General features: G+C 38.9%; 1 protein-coding gene across 8 annotated transcripts in view; it reads left to right on the top strand.

Annotated features, from left to right (window-relative positions):
- The window catches only part of SLCO1A2 (solute carrier organic anion transporter family member 1A2), a 133558-nt gene that overhangs the window by 94609 nt on the left and 13129 nt on the right, over window positions 1-25820 (top strand). For all 8 annotated transcript variants that reach the window (XM_055394617.2, XM_088837289.1, XM_055394614.2 and 5 more), the window contains 6 exons: window positions 387-485; window positions 1641-1856; window positions 3584-3748; window positions 6402-6597; window positions 15253-15415; window positions 17598-17770. In XM_055394617.2, the coding sequence (XP_055250592.2) occupies window positions 387-485; window positions 1641-1856; window positions 3584-3748; window positions 6402-6597; window positions 15253-15415; window positions 17598-17770 (1012 nt within the window). The remainder of the gene's footprint in view (window positions 1-386; window positions 486-1640; window positions 1857-3583; window positions 3749-6401; window positions 6598-15252; window positions 15416-17597; window positions 17771-25820) is intronic.

Here is a 25820-nt window from a genome sequence, read left to right on the forward strand (position 1 = left end):
CATACAAACACTCTGAACGTTTTAAGTAAGTTAGTCTTTCATAAATGAAAAGGGATATTTCATCTTGGAGAAGGGAGTTTGAATACAGTATCCTCATCCTGCTGCAGTCAATCACTTCTAATCACAAGTCTTTACTAGTAACCTGGTGTGAAAGAAAATTTGGAGGCCTAGAGAAAATGGCATCAAATTATAAGATTCTTTTTTCAACATTTAAAGCAACAACCGTGTTACTTATTGTAAACCAAGTTAAGTTTCCAACAGAGTGAATACGTAAGGCAAAAATATCTAAGGTAAAAGCAATTCAATCCTCAGACTCTTCATGGGATTAGAATTCTTTATGTGGGTGTAGTACTTTACCATAACTTTACGTTTACCTTCATTTTCAGGGTTAATTGAAACAGGAGCTATCATTGGTCCTTTGCTTGGTCTTTCATTAGCGTCATTCTGTGCAAATATTTATGTTGACACTGAATCAGTGAACACAGGTAATTCCATAAAATCTATACAATGTCTATAGTACACAAAGCATCATCAAGTCTGTCATCACATTTAAATTTTGCTTACTTGACCCTCAGATAGAATCTCCACTTTTCAGGTGACCAAGTTGAGGTGGAGGAGTTTAAACAATTTTTCAAGTATTTCAAACCAGTGAACAGGAGAGCATGATAAAATGCTGACGTTCTAACACAGAATCCAATACTCATTCTATTGCACAAATCATATTTTATTTTTTCGGGAGATTTAAGCACATAGATTTGAATTTTTAAAAATCAAGCAATCATTTGCGGATAACAAAGTAGAAAGTGAAAGTGAAAGTCACTCAGTTGTGTCCGACTCTTTGTGACCGCATGGACTATACAGTCCACAGAATTCTCCAGGCCAGAATACCGGAGTGGGTAGCCTTTCCCTTCTCCAGGGGATCTTCCCAACCCAGGGATCAAACCCAGGTCTCCCCCATTGCAGGCAGATTCATTACCAGCTGAGCCACAAGGGAAGCCTAAGTATACTGGAGTGGGTAAACTATCCCTTCTCCAGTGGATCTTTCTGACCTAGGAATCAAACTGGATTGCAGGCCAACTGAGCTGTAAGGGAAGTCCCCTTATAGCTTTACCAACTGAGCTATAAGGGAAGTCCCCTTATAGCTTTACCAACTGAGCTATAAGGGAAGTCCCTTTGTAGCTAATTAATATGTACCTATTTATATATTTCTTTGTGTGCTCAGTTGTGTCTGACTCTTTGCAACCCCATGGACTGTAGCCCACCAGTCTTCTGTCCATGGGATTTCCCAGGCAAGAATGTTGGAGTGGGTTGCCATTTCCTACTCCAGTGAATTTTCCTGATCCAGAGATCAAACCTGAGTCTCTGGCATGGCTTGCATTGGCAGGGGGATTCTTTACCACCTGAGAAGCCCTTGTACCTATTTATTAATTCCTTACCTGGTAGGACAGATAGTCAAACTAGTTTACTGCTAGGCAATATTGTAGTACCATATATTTTCAGACAAGTTTTATCAATGTCTGAATTTTATGCAAATTCTATACTTTGCTAGAACTTGACAGTTGTAATGGTAATAATTTTCTATAGCTTGTACAGGAAATAATGACTTCAGCTAATAAAAAAATGTGTATATCTCTTTACAGATGATCTGACCATAACTCCCACTGATACTCGTTGGGTTGGTGCATGGTGGATTGGCTTTTTGATTTGCGCAGGAGTGAATCTGTTCACTGCCATTCCTTTTTTCTTTTTGCCCAAAACACTTCCAAAGGAAGGACAAGAGGATAATGCTGAGACCATTAAAAATGACAAAGAGAAACAAGAAGATGTCAAGGAGAAAAGGGATGGAATCACTAAAGGCAAATATAAACATTTCAAGTCCATATAATTTACTTTATATTTTCTGTAATTGTGTCTATATTTTAGTCTAACATTACAGTGTGCTAGGCTACATGAAGACAATTTGATATTAGCAGACAGTCATCAATTTCTAGCTAGTCTGATTCTTCACATGCTATGACATGAAAATAAGTGATATTATTTAGAAGCCGAATTATCTCAGATCAGCATTTATATAAAATTTTATGTCAACCTGGGCATTCAAATAAGTAAGGAAATAAATTTGTCCCATTTGCCTTAAAAACTGTTTTATATAGAGCATGCTGCTGCTGCTGCTGCTAAGTCACTTCAGTCGTGTCCAGCTTTGTGCGACCCCATGGACAGCAGCCTACCAGGCTCCTCCGCCCATGGGATTTTCCAGGCAAGAGTACTGGAGTGGGTTACCATTGCCTTCTCCGATAGAGAGCATAGATCTAGTTAAAAAAGAAATTCAAGCCAAGGAAAAGAAGAGGAAAGATACATGCTAATCAAAATAGGTACTATATAGTTCTGAAACAAAAATACTAGCTTATCTGTGAGCTTCTTGGAAGCTAAGGCAGAAAAAGAAAAATGACAGGTCACGTAATTCTCTACATTTGATAGAGGAAAGGATAACAAGGGCTTAACTCAGCATAAGAAATCTAGAAAATAAATAGAAACTACTGAGACTCACGTATTAGAACAGAATGTCAACAAACATGGGTAATTTAAGAAGCTTCAAAGAGCTCTGACACAAGTTCTCCCTGGCCATGACTTTATTCATAAATATGAATCCTACAACTAGATTCATTTCTTTCCTTCTCTTCCAGTTTATTTATTGATACTTTATTCTAGAATGGTTATTAGGCAGTTTATGAAGCAAACTAAGATAGTATATGATAAGTAAGGAAATCAAGATGAAGAACATGAAGATAGAAGTAAAAAGAAACCGTAAGTGACATTTTGACGCCAAATGCATGCAGCATTTGACTGTGAGCTTTCTTAGTCCATACAAAGAAGAGAATGTTTTGGTTAAAGCATTTACACAGTATGTACAGTGTATCTTTAGTATATACCAAATGATTTGCATGGTATATTCTTAGTATATACCAAATGAATCAGGATCTCAGGCATGAGACCTATTTAAGAGATTATTTGTGAACCATAAGCAGAACCACCAAAATTGTACTGCAAAAGCAGAGAACCTAGTACTTGAGAAAATTTTTATGCTGTGAATTTCCACATGTATCTTCATTTTAAATGCTCAGGAATGATAATATCAATTGTGAGCCTCTCTATCAAATTAATTTCCTTCCTGACTTCAGAGAACAGAACAAGAGAACAAGTATCTCTCATGCTAGATGATATTTAGAGAAGAGAGGATAGTAGTAGAGGAAACATGAAGGATAAAAAAGGAAATGGTGTGAACTCGAACAATATTTTACTCGTGTTATGCTTTTTCCTGAAGGCACGATAGTAACTTAGTGAAGGTAAATGATTGTGTTCTGATCCCTGTCCAGTCAGCAGCCTCACTGACTTGCAGAAGCTACCAAAACAATGATACAACTTTACCTTTCAAAGGGTAAAAAGAATAAAAATCAATCATTTTGTAATGTGCATTACAAAACAGGAAAACAGAATTTAGAGGGGAGGTTGATATTTCAGAAAAAGTCAGTCATCAAATGCAAAGCTAAGTTAGTTTGACACCTTTGTCATTCTTTCCTTTCAGATTTTTTACCCTTCATGAAAAGTCTTTTATGCAACCCAATTTACATGCTTTTCATACTGATAAGTGTGCTGCAGTTCAACGCATTTGTCTGTATGCTTTCCTTCATGCCTAAATATATGGAACAGCACTATGGAAAATCAACTTCAGAGGCAATCTTTCTCATTGGTATGTTTGTTTTTCTCTGCATTAGTAGCCCACTTTTTTTCCTCATGGAATGCTTAATAGTGTGATGATGAGTGTAGGAAACTCCTCAATTGAAATCTGTTAAGATATTTTTGCCTCTGGTACTCTCCCTGTTCTGCTTCCAGGAAAATCGTGAGAGGGTAGGGAAGGGAAGAAGGCAGAGAATCCTGATTTTCTTATTCTCTTTGAGTCTTTCTCTTGGCTTCCCTGGTGGCTCAGAAGGTAAAGAATCTGCCCACAATGCAGGAGACCCAGGTTCAATCTCTGGGTTGAGAAGATCCCCTGGAAAAGGAAATAGCAACCCATTCCAGTATTTTTTCCTGGAGAATTCTATGTACAGCAGAACCTGGTGGGTTACAGTCCATGAGATCGCAGAGTTGGACATAACTGAGAGACTAACACACTTGGGTCTTTCTCTAGTCAGAATGCAAATTTGAAATGTTTGTAGAAATCTTGGGGAATGCATGTGTGGTAAAATTTTCATATTGGTAATTTGTTCATGTAAAAAGTAAGACAGTTAACTCATCAGGAGTTTTATTTCACTCCCAGATTTTGCTTTTCTGGCTCCAATCCATTAATTCCATGGTTTCTAACTTAGCTCCTCAGCTCCTCTGATTTTATTTATTTATTTATGCATTTTTGGCTGTGCTGGATCTTTGTGGCTATGTCCTAGCTTTTTCTAGTTGTGGTGAGTAGGGGCTACTTTCTAGTTGAGGAGCAGGGTTTCTAGAGTGTGTGGGCTTCATTTAGTTGAAAAGCACGTGGGCTCAGTAGTTGTAGCTCCCACGCTCTGGAGCACAGGCTCAGTATTTGTGGCACCAGGGTTTAGTTGCCCCATGGCATGTGGGATCCTCCAGGATACAACCCATGTCTCCTGTATCAGCAGGCAGATTCTTTACCACTGAGCCACCAGGGAAGCCCCTCTTCTGGTATTTTGAGATATATCTGTAGCGCATATATTCTGATTTTCTTGCTACCACACTAATCTCTGTGGACTTAAAAAATATTCACAACCTAAAAGCTGAGAGTTATGGTTTATTCAGGAGAAATTTTTAGGACTTTTAGCCTGGGAAACAGCATCTCAAGTAACCCCCTGAGAGAATTGCTCCTAAGAGGTAATGGAGTGAGGAGCTAGGTTATAAAGTTTTACAAAGGGCAGGTAGTCAGAACATCAAAAGATGATTGCTAGTGAAAGGAAACCAGATATGGCAAGTTAAGGAATTTAGCACTTTTCTATGTATGGAAAGATACAAGAGTCTGGGCTCACTGAAATCATTCCTTTGAAATGCATCTCAGCTATCTGGGGCCAGTTTTGGGTGTTTTAACATCTGAGTTTCACATCCTCAGGGCTCATCATAGGGAGTGGCTGCAGTCTGATGGCTGCTAGATGTCACATATTCTTTCTTTCCTGAGTTCCTTCAGGGCTCACCCGCTCACCATCTGTGGTGGCTGCAATTGCTGTGCTGTCCTTTATTTACTGATATGGCAGGAAGCAGTCTATTTCTCAACTCCATAGTTCTACTCCACCTTGAGTTTTTCCTCAGATTTTGTTTTTACTGTTTTGAAAGGAGAATTTCCAGATTACATGTATCCATCCATATCACCTAGAGTGTTAAAAGTCTATATACCTAGGACCCATCTCAAACATACTAAATTGGACTGTCTGGTATGGGACTCAAGAATGGATATTAAGCTCCTCCAAGAATCTGATTCAGTAGACAGACCGTGGTATTGTAAGGATATAACCTAGGGCTGTCTTTCCCCCCTTTTCTCTTTCCTTTATTAGGGGATTAGGGGAGGGAGAGTATTAGTCAGTAGCAGTAAGGCATGGAATGTAAAGACACTTGACAATTACAGGCTCAGCAAAATACCTTTAAAATACCTTGAGCTGAGTCAAATTCTTAAGAATCAGAGTGGGAATAAACAGCTGGAGAATCATACAAATCATACTTTTTATGATTTAACAATATACATTACATACAAATCATTATATATGTAGTCCCACCCAAAGAACAGAAAGTAATAAATGGCTGGTGACTTTGATTTGTCACTTCTTTCTGCATCTTAAGAAAAGAGATATAGAACATAACCCTTTCAGACAAGAAGTTTACATACTTCTGCTGTTAATTAAATACATGATAATGATAACAGTCTTCCAAAATTACTTGGATGTTGTGAGGCATTTAAAAATCTCTCTGTATGTAATATGTAACTAAGTGGGGATAAGTTTAAATTAAACTTCTTCACTATGCTGCTGCTGCTAAGTCGCTTCAGTGTCCAACTCTGCGACCCCACAGATGGCAGCCGACCAGGCTCTGCTGTCCCTGGGATTCTCCAGGCAAGAAGACTGGAGTGGGTTGCCATTTCCATCTCCAATGGGTGAAAGTGAAAAGTGAAAGTGAAGTCGCTCAGTTGTGTCCGTCTAGTAGCGACCCCATGGACTGCAGCCCACCAGGCTCCTCTGTCCATGCGATTTTCTAGGCAAGAGTACTGGAGTGGCTTGCCATTGCCTTCTCCGTCTTCACTATGAGTTGGACCTAAATGATTTTTACGTAAGATATAGTAGATCAACGTGTTATAATATTTGTTCCTTCACTATGTCACTTTGTATATAATATTCTAATTGCATTTACAGGTATTTACAACTTCCCTCCAATATGCATTGGATATATAGTTGGTGGTTTAATTATGAAGAAGTTCAAGATTACTGCCGTACAAGCTGCCCACATAGGATGTTGGTTATCTTTTACTGAGTATCTTCTCCATTTTTTGTGTTTTTTCATGATCTGTGATAGTTCTTCAGTTGCTGGCATAACCAAGTCTTATGAAGGGTATGTTTTTTTCTAATGAATATTATACTTTTTCAACTGTTAACCTTTTCCACAATGATTATCTATGACTAGATTAGTTGCCTACTGGAGTTAATTTTGTGGTCTTTCTCCATCTTATTAAAAAGGTTGGGAATATATCACAGAGTTAGTGAGTTTATGATTGTTATTGTGTGTCTTTGTTATATCCTGCTGCTGCTGCTGCTAAGTCGCTTCAGTCGTGTCCGACTCTGTGCGACGAAATAGACGGCAGCCCACCAGGCTCGCACATCCCTGGGATTCTACAGGCAAGAACACTGGAGTTGGTTGCCATTTCCTTCTCCAATGCATGAAAGTGAAAGTGAAGTCGCTCAGTCGTGTCTGACTCTCAGCAGCCCCATGGACTAGTAGATAGTAAAAAAGAAGACCATAGAAACTACCTATGGTTTTAGGTTGTATTAGGATGTGTAATGCATACATTTTATATAACCATAAATAGGTAAAATAAAGAGTTGACTATATATATATATATTCTTTGGAACTCTGTATTCAGATGCTTATATCTTTCCTTTTCTCCTTTGCTTTTTGCCTCTCTTCTTTTCACACCTATTTGTAAGGCCTCCTCAGACAGCCATTTTGCTTTTTTGCATTTCTTTTCCATTAGGATGGTCTTGGTCCCTGTCTCCTGTACAATGTCACGGGCCTCCGTCCATAGTTCATCAGGCACTCTATCTATCAGTTCTAGTCCCTTAAATCTTTTTCTCACTTCCACTGTATAATCATAAGGGATTTGATTTAGGTCATACCTGAGTGGTCTAGTGGTTTTCCCTACTTTCTTCAATTTCAGTCTGAATTTGGCAATAAGGAGTTCATGATCTGAGCCACAGTCAGCTCCTGGTCTTGTTTTTGCTAACAGTATAGAGCTTCTCCATCTTTGGCTGCAAAGAATATAATCAATCTGATTTCGGTGTTGACCATCTGGTGATGTCCATGTGTAGAGTATTCTCTTGTGTTGTTGGAAGGGGGTGTTTGCTATGACCAGTGTGTTCTCTTGGCAAAACACTATTAGCCTTTGAACTGCTTCATTCCATGCTCCAAGGTCAAATTTGCCTATTACTCCTGGGCTGGAAGAAGCACAAGCTGGAATCAAGATTGCTGGGAGAAATATCAATAACCTCGGATATGCAGATGACACCACCCTTATGGCAGAAAGTGAAGAGGAACTAAAAAGCCTCTTGATGAAAGAGAAAGAGGAGAGTGAAAAGGTTGGCTTGAAGCTCAACATTCAGAAAACAAAGATCATGGCATCTGGTCCCATCACTTCATGGGAAATAGATGGGGAAACAGTGGAAACAGTGTCAGACTTTATTTTTTTGGGCTCCAAAATCACTGCAGATGCTGATTGCAGCCAGGAAATTAAAAGACGCTTACTCCTTGGAAGGAAAGTTATGACCAACCTAGATAGCATATTAAAAAGCAGAGACATTACTTTGCCAACCAAGGTCCGTCTAGTCAAGGCTATGGTTTTTCCCGTGGTCATGTATGGATGTGAAAGTTGGACTGTGAAGAAGGCTGATCGCCAAAGAATTGATACTTTTGAACTGTGATGCTGGAGAAGACTCTTGAGAGTCCCTTGGACTGCAAGGAGATCCAACCAGTCCATTCTAGAGGAGATCAATCCTGGGTGTTCATTGGAAGGACTTATGCTAAAGCTGAAACTGCAATACTTTGGCCACCTCATGCGACGAGTTGACGCACTGGAAAAACTCTGATGCTGAGAGTGATTGGGGGTGGGAGGAGACGGGGACGACAGAGAATGAGATGGCTGGATGGCATCACTGACTCTATGGCCATGAGTTTGAGTGAACTCCGGGAGTTGGTGATGGACAGGGAGGCCTGGCATGCTGTGATTCATGGGGTTGCAGAGTGGGACACGACTGAGGGACTGAACTGAACTGATACATATATATATAGCCTCAATCACCTTCATATCTTTCCTTGATGGGCTTATATTTAGCTTAACTGAATCCTAACACATGTATACCAATGCTTTTTAAAATTTATATATTTTATTTGAATATATATATCACTGAATGCATTTAGATTCACATTTTAGGGTTATATGGGTTCACAGGAAGATTTTGCATATTGATATGAATTTTTAAAATTCATTTGTAGGACATATCTAGGATAATGGAGTAATTAGTTAAGATGAAATTAAGAGCATCATAAAATGGTTCCTTTAAAATTAACAGGACTATATGATTAGAATCATATCAAATACATAATATGAATATTTATCAGATTACATCATGCAAATGTAATCAGAGTATATCATGTGAAATGCCAGGGTGGATGAAACACAAGCTGCAATCAAGATTGCAGGGAGAAATGTCAATAACCTCAGATACGCAGATGACACCATCCTTATGCCAGAAAGTGAAAAAGAACTGAAGAGCCTTTTGATGAAAGTAAAAGAAGCAAGTGAAAAAGTTGGCTTAAAACTCAATATTCAAAAAACTAAGATCATGGCATCTGGTACCCTCACTTCAGTTCAGTTCAGTTCAGTTGCTCAGTCGTGTCCGACTCTCTGTGACCCCATGAATCACAGCACGCCAGGCCTCCCTGTCCATCACCAACTCCCGGAGTTCACTCAAACTCATGTCCATCGGTCGGTGATGCCATCCAGCCACCTCATTCTCTGTCGTCCCCGTCCCCTCCTACCCCCAATCGCTCCCAGCATCAGAGTCTTTTCCAGTGAGTCAACTCGTCGCATGAGGTAGCCAAAGTATTGGAGTTTCAGCTTTAGCATAAGTCCTTCCAATGAACACCTAGGATTGATCTCCTCTAGAATGGACTGGTTGGATCTCCTTGCAGTCCAAGGGACTCTCAAGAGTCTTCTCCAGCACCACAGTTCAAAAGCATCAATTATTTGGCGATCAGCTTTCCTCACAGTCCAACTCTCACATCCATACATGACCACGGGAAAAACCATAGCCTTGACTAGACGGACCTTGGTTGGCAAAGTAATGTCTCTCCTTTATAATACGCTATCTAGGTTGGTCATAACTTTCCTTCCAAGGAGTAAGTGTCTTTTAATTTCATGCTGCAATCAGCATCCGCAGTGATTTTGGAGCCCAAAAAAATAAAGTCTGACACTGTTTCGACTGTTTCCCCATCTATTTCCCAAGAAGTGTTGGGACCAGATGCAATGATCTTCGTTTTCTGAATGTTGAGCTTCAAGCAAACCTTTTGACTCTCCTCTTTCACTTTCATCAAGAGGTTCTTGAGTTCCTCTTCACTTTCTGCCATAAGGGTAGTGTCATCTGCATATCTGAGGTTATCGATATTTCTCCCAGCAATCTTGATTCCAGCTTGTGCTTCTTCCAGCCCAGCGTTCCTCATGATATACTCTGCATATAAGTTAAATAAGCAGGGTGACAATATATAACCTTGACCTACCCCTTTTCCTATTTGGAACCAGTCTGTTGTTCCATGTCCAGTTCTGAATGTTGCTTCCTGACCTGCATACAGGTTTCTCAAGAGGCAGGTCAGGTGGTCTGGGATTCCCATCTCTTTCAGAATGTTCCACAGTTTATTGTGATCGACACAGTCAAAGGCTTTGGCATAGTCAATGAAGCAGAAATAGATGTTTTTCTGGAACTCTCTTGCTTTCTCCATGATCCAGTGGATGTTGGCAATTTGATCTCTGGTGCCTCTGCCTTTTATAAAACCTGCTTAAACATCTGGGAGTTCACGGTTTACATACTGCTGAAGCCTGGCTTGGAGAATTTTGAGCATGACTTTACTATCGTGTGAGATGAGTGCAATTGTGTGGTAGTTTGAGCATTCTTTGGCATTGCCTTTCTTTGGGATTGGAATGAAGACTGACCTTTTCCAGTCCTGTGGCCACTGCTGAGTATTCCAAATTTGCTGGCATATTGAGTGCAGCACTTTCACAGCATCATCTTTCAGGATTTGAAATAGCTCAATTGGAATTCCATCACCTCCACTAGCTTTGTTCGTAGTGATGCTTTCTAAGGCCCACTTGACTTCATATGCCAAGATGTCTGGCTCTAGGTCAGTGATCACGTTATCATGACTATCTTGGTTGTGAAGATCTTTTTTGTACAGTTCTTCTGTGTATTCTTGCCACCTCTTTTTAATATCTTCTGCTTCTCTTAGGTCCATGCCATTTCTGTCCTTTATTGAGCCCATCTTTGCATGAAATGTTTCCTTGGAATCTCTAATTTTCTTGAAGAGAACTCTTATTTTTCCTATTCTGTTGTTTTCCTCTATTTCTTTGCATTGATCGCTGAGGAAGGCTTTCTTATCTCTCCTTGCTATTCTTTGGAACTCTGCATTCAGATGCTTATATCTTTCCTTTTCTCCTTTGCTTTTCGCTTCTCTTCTTTTCACAGCTATTTGTAAGGCCTCCTCCGACAGCCATTTTGCTTTTTTGCATTTCTTTTCCATGGGGATGGTCTTGGTTCCTGTCTCCTGTACAATGTCACAAACCTTCATCCAGAGTTCATCAGGCACTCTCTCTTTCAGATCTAGTCCCTTAAATCTATTTCTCACTTCCACTGTATAATCATAAGGGATTTGATTTAGGTTATATCTGAATGGTCCTTGGTTTTCCCCACTTTCTTCAATTTAAGTCTGAATTTGGCAATAAGGAGTTCATGATCTGAGCCACAGTCAGCTCCTGGTCTTGTTTTTGCTGACTGTATACAGCTTCTCCATCTTTGGCTGCAAAGAATATAATCAATCTGATTTCGGTGTTGACCATATGGTGATGTCCATCTGTAGAGTCTTCTCTTGTGTTGTTGTAAGAGGGTGTTTGCTATGACCAGTGCGTTCTCTTGACAAAACTCTATTAGCCTTTGCCCTGCTTCATTCCGTGCTCCAAGGCCAAATTTGCCTGTTACTCCAGGTGTTTCTTGACTTCCTACTTTTGCATTCCAGTCCCCTATAATGAAAAGGACATCTTTTTTGGGTGTTAGTTCTAAAAGGTCTTGTAGGTCTTCATAGAGCCGTCAACTTCGGTTTCTTCAGCGTTACTGGTTGGGGCATAGGCCTGGATTACTGAAATATTGAATGGTTTGCCTTGGAAACGAACAGAAATCATTCTGTTGTTTTTAAGATTGCATCCAAGTACTGCATTTTGGACTCTTCTGTTGACCATGATGGCTACTCCATTTCTTCTAAGGGATTCCTGCCCACAGTAGTAGATATAATGGTCATCCTTAGCAGCAGCAGCAGCAGCAGAGTTAAATTCACCCATTCCAGTCCATTTTAATTCACTGATTCCTAGAATGTCTATGTTCACTCTTGCCATCTCCTGTTTGACTACTTCCAATTTGCCTTGATTCATGGACCTAACGTTCCAGATTCCTATGCAGTATTGCTCTTTACAGCACCGGACCTTGCCTCGATCACCGGTCACATCCACAACTGGGTATTGGTTTTGCTTTTGCTCCATCCCTTCAATCCTTCTATAGTTATTTCTCCACTGATCTCCAGTAGTATACTGGGCACCTACCGACCGGGGGAATTCCTCATTCAGTATCCTATCATTTTGCCCTTTGATACTGTTCATGGGGTTCTCAACAGAGAAGGCAATGGCAAGCCACTCCAGTACTATTGCCTAGAAAATCTCATGGATGGAGGAGCCTGGTAGGCTGCAGTCTGTGGGGTCGCTAAGGGTCGGACACGACTGAGCAACTTCACTTTCACTTTTCACTTTCACACATTGGAGAAGGAAATGGCAACCCACTCCAGTGTTCTTGCCTGGAGAATCCCAGGGATGCGGGAGCCTGGTGGGCTTCCGTCTGTGGGGTCACACAGAGTCGGACACGACTGAAGTGACTTAACATGGGGTTCTCAAGGCAAGTATACTGAAGTGGTTTGCCATTCCCTTCTCCAGTGGACCACATTTGGCTTTGGTCCATGTGATCAGATCGACTAGTTTCCTGTGATTATGATTTCAGTGTGTCTGCCCTCTGATGCCCCCTCGCAATACCTACCGTCTTATTTGGGTTTCTCTTACCTTGGGCGTGGCATATCTCTTCACAGGTGCTCCAGGAAAGCACAGCCGCTGCACCTTATGGCAAATAGATGGGGAAACAATGGACACAGTGACAGACTTTATTTTTGGGGGCTCCAAAATCACTGCAGATGGTGGGTGACTGCAGCCATGAAATTAAAAGATGCTTGTTCCTTTAAAGAAAAGCTATGACCCAACTTAGACAGCATATTGAAAAGCAGAGAGATTACTTTGCCAACAAAGGTCTATATAGTCAAAGCTGTGGTTTTTCCATTAGTCATGTATGGATGTGAGAGTTGGACTATAAAGAAAGCTGAGTGCCGAAGAATTGATGCTTTTGAACTGTGTTGTTGGAGAAGACTCTGGAAAGTCCCTTGGACAGCAAGGAAATCCAACCAGTCCATTCTAAAGGAAATCAGTCCTGAATATTCGTTGGAAGGACTGATGCTGAAGCTGAAAGTCTAATACTTTGGCCACCTGATGCAAATAACTGACTCAGTGGAATAGACCCTGATGCTAGAAAAAATTGAAGGCAAGAGGAGAAGGGATGACAGAGGATGAGATGGTTGGTTGGCATCACCTACTCAATGGACATGAGTTTGAATAAACTCTGGGAGTTGGTGATGGACAGGGAGGTCTGATGTGCTGCAGTCCATGGTATTGCAGAGAGTTGGACATGACTGAGCGACTGAACTGAACTGAACTGAAAATCTTAAAGGTTATCTCCGTGTCCAATTATCCTGATTCCCAGAGCAAATGTATAAAAAGGCACAATCTAGTCACAAGCCAGGACTTTAATTCAGTTTCTAGACTTCCATGCTAGGGTTCTTTTTATCATATTACGTTAAGCACAAGAAAAGTATTGTAATTAGACATTTAGATCTGTTTGCAAATTGAAAGAAAGTAAAAATCATTCAGTGGTCTGACTATTTGTGACCACATGGACTATATAGCCCATGGAATTTTCCAGACCAGAATATTGGAGTGGGTAGTTGTTCCTTTCTCCAGGGAGTCTTCACAACCCAGAGATTGAATTGAGGTCTCCCACATTGCAGATAGATTCTTTACCGAGTCACCAGGGAAGGTCAAGAATACTGGAGTGGGTAGCCTATCCCTTCTCCAGTAGATCTTCCTGACCCAAGAATTGAACTGGGGTCTCCTGCACTGCAGGCAGATTCTTGTTAGTTTCAGGTGTACAGCAAAGTGATTCAGTTACATACACACACACACACACATTCGTTTTTAGATGCTTTTCCATTATTGGTTATTACAAGATATTGAATATAGTTCCCTATGATATATAGTAGGTTCTTATTTATTTTACATAAACTAGTTTTTATGTCATTCCATTTGTTTTCTTAGTGTAAATGAGTTAATCCCAAACTTCTAATTTTATTCCTCCTCTCCTTCCACTTTGGTAACCATAAATTTGTTTCCTATGTCTGTGAGTCTGTTTCTGTTTTTGTAAATAAGTTCATTTGTATTATTTGTTTTTTAGATTCCACATATAAGTTATATCATATCTTATTTGTCTTTCTCTGTGTTATGCCCCTTTCCCCCTGATTTTATTAAGACATAAATGACAAAAACCATCAGGTATAATATGATTATTTGATACATTATATATTCTCAGGGTCAGACTCTGCAGATTCCCCCAGTGATCCCTGAGTGGGCCTCCTGGGAAGCTTTCCACAATCTGGGGCACTGGGCTCTCTTTTCGCAGTGGAGAAACCATAAGTGGAGGGGAGCTCTCTTGACGTAGTGGTGTGCTCACCTAGGGGAGGAGCCATCCAATCAGAGTATTACTGCTCCTGTTATCCTTCTGAGGTCATCATTCTTGGTCTCTGTGGTTCAGGGGGTGCTTTAGTCTTGCTGCTGGGTTCTGGGATTTTCACAGTAGTGTCTGTTTAAGGGTAGCTGCCAATTGGTCTTCTTGATGATCACTGAACTGCTTTTTTTTACTAGAAGACTGTGTTTGTTTACTCAATAGTTACATTTCTGGAGCTAAATATATTATTTGCATTATAAATTGCACTTACAGATTTTGAGCCCTTGAGATCACTTTTATAAAACAATAATCTCTCTTGTTATTTTGCCACCATATGGAGGTGGCTCCAGTGGTAAAGAACCCACCTGCCAATGCAGGAGATGTTAGAGACGTGGCTTTGATCCCTGTAGGAGGGCATGGCAACCCACTCCAGTATTCCGGCCTGGAGACTCCCATGGCCAGAGAGGAGCCTTGTGAGCTACAGTCCATAGAGTCACACAGATTCAAACATGACTGAAGCAACTTAGCATGCATGCATGGACCAAACACAGGGATTTATTTATCTTCATTTATCTTCATTTCTGATTAATACCTGGAAAAATATTTTCTGTATAGTAGGTTTTCAGTTAATGCTTATTTACTGGCTTTTATTTACTTGAAAGAAATCACTGAAAGAGTGGCTATGGCCACCAAAGCAAGGTATCTGTTAGGCCAGAGTTATAATATCCAGGCCATATATTGACAGTTGAAAGATTTCTGTTTCTATTTTGGGGAACAGAAGAAATATATTTGTGAATTGAGATAAAAAGAAAAAGTTCTAATATTCTTTCAATACCTATGGCATTATTTTAAATCATTTCAGAATGCATCAAGATTTACATGTGAAAAATTTCCTTGCTGACTGCAACATGGATTGTAACTGTCCGACTACAGTATGGGACCCTGTGTGTGGAAACAATGGCTTGTCATACATGTCAGCTTGTCTTGCTGGTTGTGAGCTATCCTCTGGCACAGGAAGAAAAATGGTAAAACATCCTATTGGCCTTTTTTTTTTTTTTTAATAGAACTTTTGTCTTATGCACTGCATTGGTACATTCCAGCTATGAACTCGGTCCATATTTGACAAAAGTAAAATTAAAGTCTTTCCTCAAAACCAAATTAGAAACTTTTGTGAAAAAAATGTTACTTTCTATAGTAAGTCTGTTACATACAAATGCGTTCCATTTTGAGAGCATGGGTTTGTAAATTCAACAAATTTAGCCTAGATGCCCAACTAACACAATCGGCTCTATAATACTGTACTGTAATAGGTTTATAATACATTCACATGACTAATACAAAAAAAAGACACACAAAATAAACATTTCTCATCTTACAGTGCAATACCTTGGAAAGTACAGTAGTGCAGTACAAGAGCTGGCATTCAGGGGCTGGGATTGAGTGAACAGTCAGGAAGAGTTACTGATGGGAGGAGGGAGAGGGGGTGGGAGATGATGGACTGAAGGATCATCAGCAATCGCAGCTGGAGGGCAAGCTGAGACCTCACTCACACCTGATGTTGGTGGCACAGGTCCTTGTTTGTGGCTGGATTCGGTGTAATCTACCCTCTTGAAAACTGATCCAGTGACTTCTGGATAGCAGCACTTTGTCTCTCTTCATAGATGACACAGCAACACTAGATTGTGCCCTGTTCTCTGTTTGTGTTCCATGTCTCAAAAACTAACAGTGCCTCCTCAAATAAAGAAGTGCCCTTGCCATTGCCCGTGCTGGGAATCTTTTCAGTTCGTCAGTTACTTCTTCCTCTCGGCTCTGTCCTTCCTCTGGGCCTCCAGTTCTATCAGGTCTTTATTAGTGAGCTCCTTGTGTTGCACAGCAAGGAGTTCAATATTATAAGAACAAGTGACTTCTACCATCTCTAAACCTCACTCCACTCTCTCAATTATTTTCACTTTTGTTTCCATCTTTATTGCTTGCTGCTTCTTAGCAGTACAAGCTACATCGTCGCTGCTCTTACGCTTGCTTCCAGACATCCTGTGCTTGAAGTGAAAATACTGCACTATTGTACTCTGTACTGTACTGTATTGTACTGTATTGTATTGGGCTTCCCTTGTGGCTCAGCTGGTAAAGAATCCGCCTGCAATGCGGGAGACATGGGTTCGATTCCTGGGTTGGGAAAATCTCCTGGAGAAGGGAAAGGCTACCCACTGCAGTATTCTGGCCTGGAGAATTCCACGGACTGTTTAGTCCATGGAGTTGCCAAGAGTCGGACACAATTGAGCGACTTTCACTTTCAAAGTACACAAAAGCACAACCACTTGTAGGTGATACACACACGTGATTATGCCAGACACACGAACTAACTTACATGATTGGATATGTGAACGCATGCTGACATCTTTGAAAGTTCAAAACTTGAAGGTTCGTGTGTATAGGGGACTTACTGTGTATGCTCGCTTGGTTCACATTTTACTTCCTAGATCTTATTTGAATGCTTTAGCATTCCTGAGCATTGACCTTTATCTTCATAGCAATTGACATGATTGCTTAACTTCATTTAAAACTATCTAGACTGAAAAATTATAGTATTGATTGAGATAAAGTTGGCAGTTTTGATCTCAATTATCCAGCCAGTTGTTTTGCTATTTCTTTCTTTCTCCCTGTGTATATACACACGTGCTTTCTGTGTTTTTTACATCCTGACAGCTTTTTAAGAAGATGGAATTGGGCATGTTTTATTGGTTAAAAAATGTCACTTATCAAAATAAAATATAAATTTTGATTCTTATTAAAACCTGGGAACATAAGAATTCAAAAAGGGTTGACTTTATTCTGTTTGTGAAATAAACTTTATTTTAAACAAAGCTTTGTTTATTGGTAAGTATCTAAATATTTCAATTGGGCATTCTGAAACAAATTTTATTTGTCATATTTAGTGTATGTCAAAATAGTGTGTATTTGTAAAAAGCATGACTTAAGGACAGCTGAGTTATTACAAATTTACTTAATAAATTTAGAAAGAAGTACCATTTTTTGGAAACCACCCTTCTATGTCTTGTCACATGCTATAATCCTGAGAGAGATCATAAAGAATATGAGAATAAAGGGAGTAAACAACAACTATCTTGATCTAACTGGGAAAATAAAATATTTAAGATTTGTGTTCAAGAGTTTCCTTCCTTACATAAGGTAATATATTATTTTTGGCAGGTGTTCCAAAATTGTAGCTGCATTCAAACATCAGGAAATTCATCTGCAGTTCTTGGGCTATGTGACAAAGGAAAGGACTGTTCCATGATGCTGCAGTACTTTTTAATCTTGTCCGTGTTCAGTAGTTTCATATTTTCCTTATCTGCCATACCTGGATATATGGTTCTCCTGAGGTACAAGAATTATTTTCATTTGGATTTATTCCTGTTTATTTAGTATGGAAGCTTTTTCTAAGAAAGTCACTTGAAGCTCACAGTATCTAAGAACTTGGTGCTCTCCTATATTATACCATTTATTAAGATTTTCCAAATAAGCATTGTTGAATTTTACAAAAAATTTTTAAGTTAGCAACTTTAAATGTTCATCTGCTGGTATTTCCCTCCCTATCTTTCCTACGTTATTACTTAGAGTTAAATTAGCAAACGCTCATGGTTTAACACAAGAAGAGAGACATTTATATTTTAGGGTAAACCATATGAAATGGTCATTTTCCTAGGTAAGAGTGGTTGCGTATAGTTCATTTCCTGTAGTTTGATGTATTAGGACAGTGGAATTAAAAGCTGTTGGATGTCCCAGTTTCACCAGTTATTATCAATAGGGCAAAGGCAGATGAATTGATCTTTCTGAGCTCTTTTGTTTGTTTAATAAAAAACGGATATAATAATGAATGCTCAACTGTCTTAAGAGGCTCTTGTGAGACAAAAATGTTGAAGGGCTTACTAAAAGTAGGAAACTGGAGAGCTAGATTGTAAACTTAGGTTTATCACACAAGCTTTTTCAATGACAGCATCTTCATGCCTCATAAACAATTTTAAACATAGCTAGTAAACAAAGTCCGTAGTTTTCTTCATCTTGAAGAAGAGTTAAATTGATTGTAATTCTCAGTTCATAGTTTATCCTAGGTGGGGTAGGGTTTTTCTCTTATTTTATTTTACTTTATTATTATTTTTTTTCTTTCCATTTCCCACTTCCTATCACCATAGGCCTCCACATTAATATGATAGACATACAGTCTTAAATGCATGCTTTCCTTTGTAAAATACTGTTTGTTGTGTATTGCGTTTTATATTCACAGAAACAATACTTTGATACAAATTTGTTTTGGTTCAAAATGCACATGAAAACATAAATTCACCAAATATTGCTATTATTTATGAGTTATTCTCATACCATCAATTCATACCTCTTTATCGGGTTTCTCTCATAGCCCAGTTGGTAAAGAGTCCACCTGTGACGCAGGAGATCTCAGTTCAATTCCTGGGTCGGGAAGATCCCCTGGAGAAGGGATAGGCTATCCACTCCAGTTTTCTTGAGCTTCCCTTATGGCCCAGCTGGTAAAGAATCCGCCTGCAATGTGGGAGACCTGGGTTTGATCACTGGGTTAGGAAGATCCCTTGGAGAAGGGAAAGGCTACCCACTCTAGTATTCTGGCCTGGAGAATTCCATGAACTAGAGTCTCAAAGAGTTGGACATGACTGAGCGACTTTCATTTTCATTTTCATAGCATCACTAATATTTAGAATTATTGAACTTTCTGACTTTTGCTCAGTTCAGTTCAGTTCAGTCGCTCAGTCGTGTCCGACTCTTTGCGACCCCATGAATCACAGCACGCCAGGCCTCCCTGTCCATCACCAACTCCCGGAGTTCACTCAGACTCATGTCCACAGAGTCGGTGATGCCATCCAGCCATCTCATTCTCGGTCATCCCCTTCTCCTCCCGCTCCCAACCTTTCCCAGCATCAGAGTCTTTTCCAGTGAGTCAACCCATCTCATGAGGTGGCCAAAGTATTGCAGTTTCAGGACTTTTGCTATTCCAGTGGGTATTAGATGGTAGCTCACTGATGTTTTAATATGCGATTTCCTAATTCAATGAGTTAAAGAGTTTCCTTAAACATTTTTTCTAGCTACTAGTACTTTTACTTCAAGATGCTTATTCATTATTTTTGTCCATTTTTATGATAATTCCTGTAGTTTTCCGGTGAATTATAGATGTTAACCTAATATTGTTTACTTGATACAATTATCTTCTTCTGATCTCTCATCTTTTCTTCAAATTTTTTCATAGTTTTTTTTTTATATGAAATTCAATCCTAATTTTTGTTGTACTGAAATCTGATGATTTCCTTGACTTAGGGTTTATATATTGGGGAGTCACATTTCAAAAGGGTTTTGATATAACTAATTTATAAAAATATTCCCCTAAATTTTATCTTACCAGTTATATAACTTTTACCTAGTTCTTTAAATCATCATAAGTTTATCTTTATGTGTGGTGAAAGGGAGAGAGATATTCAATGTTATTTTTATCCAAACAATTGTTTTCCCAACATCATAGCACAAATAAGAAATCTATGGGGTCTCTAAGAGTCGGACAGGACTGAGTGACTTCACTTTCACTTTTCACTTTCATGCACTGGAGAAGGAAATGGCAACCCACTCCAGTGTTCTTGCTGGAGAATCCCAGGGACGGGGGAGCCTGGTTGGCTGCCATCTACGGGGTCACACAGAGTCGGACACGACTGAAGTGACGCAGCAGCAGCATTTCCATTGATTCATGGTGCCATCTTTATCATATTTAAAGTTTTTATATAACACAGGATGTTTTCATGCTTCCAGAGTTTTATTTGTCTGTTCTCAAAGTAGTGACACTGCATATGTTCATGTCTCATACAGTAGCTCTTCTTCATCCATCATCACTTTCACCTTCACTCTTCCTTTCCCCCCCACCCCAAATTGATTTAGCTATTGATGCATGCATTTTTATACTTACATAAGAATTTTGATTATATGGATTATATATATATTACATATATTAATTCTGACATCAAATATTTGTGACCATGATATATTTTTCCATTTATTTAAAATTTCCTGTATAGATACTACACATATATAATATATATGTGTGTATATATATATGTGTGTGTGTGTATATATATATACACAGAAAATGGTACCATGTACAATTATATATGTACCCATTTATACCCAAGCACCCATATATATGTATGTACAATTTTTTGTTCTGATAACTTGCTGACTTTGTTAGGTTTTCTTTATAGAAATATATATATATATACACAAGGAGAGTTTTATCTCTTTGCTTCTAAAGCTTATACATCTTAGATTTTAAAAATTTTCTTATAGCATCAACTTGGACGTCCAAAACTGTGTTAAACTGTAACAGTGACAATGAGGACTCTTGTTCTTCTCTACTTTTTTTTTTTTTTGTCAGGTTTTTTCACTGCAAATTATTTTTTTATTCCCCCTTTCTATATGAGACTCTTTGGAAGTGTGTTCTTGTGCACAACTCAAGCTGAAGGACTAGAAAGTTGTGATCTACCTCCTTGAGTTTGTAGTAGCTAAGGAAATTATTTGTCTCTTCCTCATTTGTTTATTTATTCAATAATTTGTTTATATCCATATGGACTAGTGGATATTTATTTTATACTCTGGGTTATAATCCAATATCACTTGACTTATTTTTTTTGCTCAAATTGTGCCAGTCTTGACCACGGGCTCCCGTGCCTCTTTAATATGCCTCCATCATTGCTTTTGTTTATTTATTTGCTTGTTTGGTTTTGAGCTCTTCTTCATTTTCTGGCACTATGGTGCCCTAGACTCATCTTGTATATTTAACTTCTCCAGCCCTTGAATTAGCCATATGGCTAATTCTTCTCTACTTTTAATGGAAATCATATAAAATTTTTCCATTAAATATGATGCTTGCTATAGATTTTTAGTGTATAATTTTCATCTAGTTTCTGAGTTTTTTAATCATAGAATCAGTATCAAACTATTATTTTTCTTCTTCTAGGAAAAAAATTACATATAATCTTCCAATTCAGTACTTTTAGTGTTGTGAAAAAAGTGATAGATTTTTCTATGTTGAATTGTTTGGACATCTAAGGAAAATCATAGTCACATTTAAATAATAATTTAAAATTATTGTATCTATGTTGATTGGTAAAATATAAATGTTATTTTCTATTCTTTCTGTTTGTTTGTTTTGGAATCATTCTAGGCCCACAAAATGAATTGATAAATTTTCTATTTTTCAATTTCTGGAACTACTTACTCTAAATATCTATTTGTTGAAAGTTTTATAAACTCACTCATAAAACTACTTGTACTTTGGGCTTACTTGGTCAGTGATACTTGGTTATTATTTTCATTATTTTCATAAATATTTCATTATAACATTTCAATTTAATGTTAGTGTCTATTTACATTTTCCATTTACACTTATACCAAGTGTTACTGCATAACTGTTTATAATATTCTTTGATCATTTGGATATTCTCTGATATATCTGAAGGGTTTTCCATTTTTTCTGAATTTTGTTTATTGCATTTTTTTTCTTGATCATTGTTGCCAGAGGTTGCTTTTAATTTCTTTTTTAAAGAAGCAATTTTTAGTTTTGTTGCTCTTTATTTCATCTATTTCTGATTTTATTTTATTTATTTAAAATCGTTTTCTTTTTGGGCTTTTTTCTATTGTTCTATAACTATTTGAGTTTAACACTTAAATAATTTTCTCATTTTGATTAATATATATAAAATGATTCATTTTCTTCCAAGTATTGCTTTAGCTATACCTCAGCTAATATTTTCTATGAAGTTTTATTTCTAACTGCTTTGTAACTTCTTAGCTATAAGGATTTCACAGTTTTTTGAGATCATAAGGTGGTATGTTAGAGTTAGAGGAGAAAGAAAAACTCTTCAGTAAAGTTAAAATACCGTATTTTCTATATTAAATGGTAACCATGGGAGCAAGAGGGTCATGTGAGGTCTCCTGACTTTAATTACTTCCTTCTGAGTAAAATTGTTGATGTTGCCTAAATAACCTGGGTTAGATAGTGAACTGGTCAACTGTATCTCACTCTATTATGCTGAAGAGTTTTTCAAGTTAGTAAAACACTCATGCCAAGAAAATACCCATCAGTTCAGTTCAGTTCAGTCACTCAGTCGTGTCCAACTCTTCGCGACCCCATGGACTGCAGCACGCCCAGGCCTCCCTGTCCATTACCTACTCCCAGAGTTTACTCAAACTCAAGTCCATTGACTCAGTGCTGCCATCCAACCATCTAATCCTCTGTTGTCCCCTTCTCCTCCTGCCTTCAGTCTTTCCCAGCATCAGGGTCTTTTCCAATAAGTCAGCTCTTTGCCTCAGCTACCAAAGTATTGGAGTTTCAGCTTCAGCATCAGTCCTTTCTATGAATATTCAGGACTGATTTCTTTTAGAATGGACTGGTTGGATCTCCTTGCTGTCCAAGGGACTCTCAGGAGTCTTCTCCAACAAAAATTCAAAAGCATCAATTCTTCGGCGCTCAGCTTTCTTTATAGTCCAACTCTCACATCCATGTGTGACTAATGGGAAAAACCATAGCTTTGACTCGACATGCCTTTTTTGGCAAAGTAATGTCTCTGCTTCTTAATATGCTGTCGAGGTTGGTCATAGCTTTTCTTCCAAGGAGCAAGTGTCTTTGATTTCATGGCTGCAGTCACCATCTGCAGTAATTTTGGAGCCCCCCAAAATAAATTCTGCCACTGTTTCCACTGTTTTTCCATTTATTTCCCATGAAGTGATGGGACCAGATGCCATGATTTTGTTTTCTGAATGTTGAGCTTCAAGCCAACCTTTTCACTCTCCTCTTTCACTTTCATCAGAGGCTTTTCAGTTCCTCTTCACTTTCTGCCATAAGGGTAGTGTCATCTGCATATCTGAGGTTATTGATATTTCTCCCAGCAATCTTGATTCCAGCTTGTGCTTCTTCCAGCCCAGCATTCCTCATGATATACTCTGCATATAAGTTAAATAAGCAAGGTGACAATATACAGCCTTGACGTACTCCTTTTCCTATTTGAAACCAGTCTGTTGATCCATGTATAGTTCTGACTGTTGCTTCCTGACCTGCATACAGGTTTCTCAAGAGGCAGGTCAGGTGGTCTGGGATTCCCATCTCTTTCAGAATGTTCCACAGTTTATTGTGATCCACACAGTCAAAGGCTTTGGCATAGTCAATGAAGCAGAAATAGATGTTTTTCTGGAACTCTCTTGCTTTCTCCATGATCCAGAGGATGTTGGCAATTTGATCTCTGGTGCCTCTGCCTTTTCTAAAACCTGCTTGAACATCTGGGAGTTCACAGTTCACATATTGCTGAAGCCTGGCTTGGAGAATTTTGAGCATAACTTTACTAGCGTGTGAGATGAGTGCAATTGTGGCAGTTTGAGCATTCTTTGGCATTCCCTTTCTTTGGGATTGGAATGAAGACTGACCTTTTCCGGTTCTGTGGCCACTGCTGAGTTTTCCAAATTTGCTGGCATATTGAGTGCAGCACTTTCACAGCATCATCTTTCAAGATTTGAAATAGCTCAACTGGAATTCCATCACCTCCACTAGCTTTGTTTGTAGTGATGCTTTCTAAGGCCCACTTGACTTCACATTCCAAGATGTCTGGCTCTAGGTCAGTGATCACATTATCGTGACTATCTTGGTTGTGAAGATCTTTTTTGTACAGTTCTTCTGTGTATTCTTGCCACCTCTTCTTAATATCTTCTGCTTCTCTTAGGTCCATGCCATTTCTGTCCTTTATCGAGCCCATCTTTGCATGAAATGTTCCCTTGGAATCTCTAATTTTCTTGAAGAGATCTCTTGTTTTTCCTATTCTGTTGTTTTCCTCTATTTCTTTGCATTGATCACTGAGGAAGGCTTTCTTATCTCTCCTTGCTATTCTTTGGAACTCTGCGTTCAGATGCTTATATCTTTCCTTTTCTCCTTTGCTTTTCTCTTCTCTTCTTTTCACAGCTATTTGTAAGGCCTCCTCAGACAGCCATTTTGCTTTTTCTCCTTTGCTTTTCTCTTCTCTTCTTTTCACAGCTATTTGTAAGGCCTCCTCAGACAGCCATTTTGCTTTTTTGCAAAACCAGCTTGAACATTTGGAAATTCACAGTTCACATTGTTGAAGTCTGGCTTGGAGAATTTTGAGCATTACTTTACTAGCCTGTGAGATGAGTGCACTTGTGCGGTAGTTTGAGCATTCTTTGGCATTGCCTTTCTTAGGGGTTGGAATGAAAACTGACTTTTTCCAGTTCTGTGGCCACTGCTGAGTTTTCTAAATTTGCTGGCATATTGAGTGCAGCACTTTCACAGCATCATCTTTCAGGATTTGAAATAGCTCAAATGAAATTCCATCACTTCCACTAGCTTTTTACTGATGCTTCCTAAGGCCCACTTGACTTCACATTCCAGGATGTCTGGCTCTAGGTGAGTGACCACACCATTGTGATTATCTGGGTCATGAAGATCCTTTTCGTATAGTTCTTCTGTGTATTCTTGCCACCTCTTCTCAATATCGGAGAAGGCAATGGCAAGCCACTCCAGTACTCTTGCCTGGAAAATCCCATGGATGGAGGAGCCTGGTGGGCTGCAGTCCATGGGGTCGCTAAGGGTCGGACATGACTGAGCGACTTCACTTTCACTTTTCACTTTCACACATTGGAGAAGGAAATGGCAACCCACTCCAGTGTTCTTGCCTGGAGAATCCCAGGGATAGGGGAGCCTGGTGGGCTTCCGTCTATGGGTTCACACAGATTCGGACACGACTGAAGTGACTTAGCAGCAGCAGCAGCAGCAGCTTCTCAATATCTTCTGCTTCTGTTAGGTCCATACCATCTCTGCCTTTATTGAGCCCATCTTTTTATGAAATGCTCCCTTGATATCTCTAATTTTCTTGAAGAGACCTCTAGTCTTTTCCATTCTATTGTTTTCCTCTATTTCTTTGCATTAATCACTGAGGAAGGCTTTCTTATCTCTCCTTGCTATTCTTTGGAACTCTATATTCAAATGGGTATATCTTTCCTTTTCTCCTTTGCCTTTGGCTTCTCTTCTTTTCACAGATATTTTAAGGCCTCCTCAAACAACCATTTTCCTTTTTTGCATTTCTTTTTCTTGGGGATGGTCTTGTTCCCTGTACATTTTTTGTACAATGGACATTGTCTCCTGTACAGTGTCACAAACCTCTGTCTATAGTTCATTAGGCACTCTGTCAGATGTAATTCCTTGAATCTATTTGTCACTTCAACTGTATAATCAAAAGGGATTTGATTTAGGTCATACCTGATTGGTCTATTGGTTTTCCCTACATTCTTCAATTTAAGTCTGAATTTGGCAATAAGGAGTTCATGATCTGAGCCACAGTCAGCTCAGATCATGAACTATAC

The sequence above is a fragment of the Moschus berezovskii genome, chromosome 6 (assembly GCF_049115385.1).
Source record: "Moschus berezovskii isolate FMDL1 chromosome 6, NW_MosBer_1.0, whole genome shotgun sequence".
NCBI classification, from domain to species: domain Eukaryota; kingdom Metazoa; phylum Chordata; class Mammalia; order Artiodactyla; family Moschidae; genus Moschus; species Moschus berezovskii.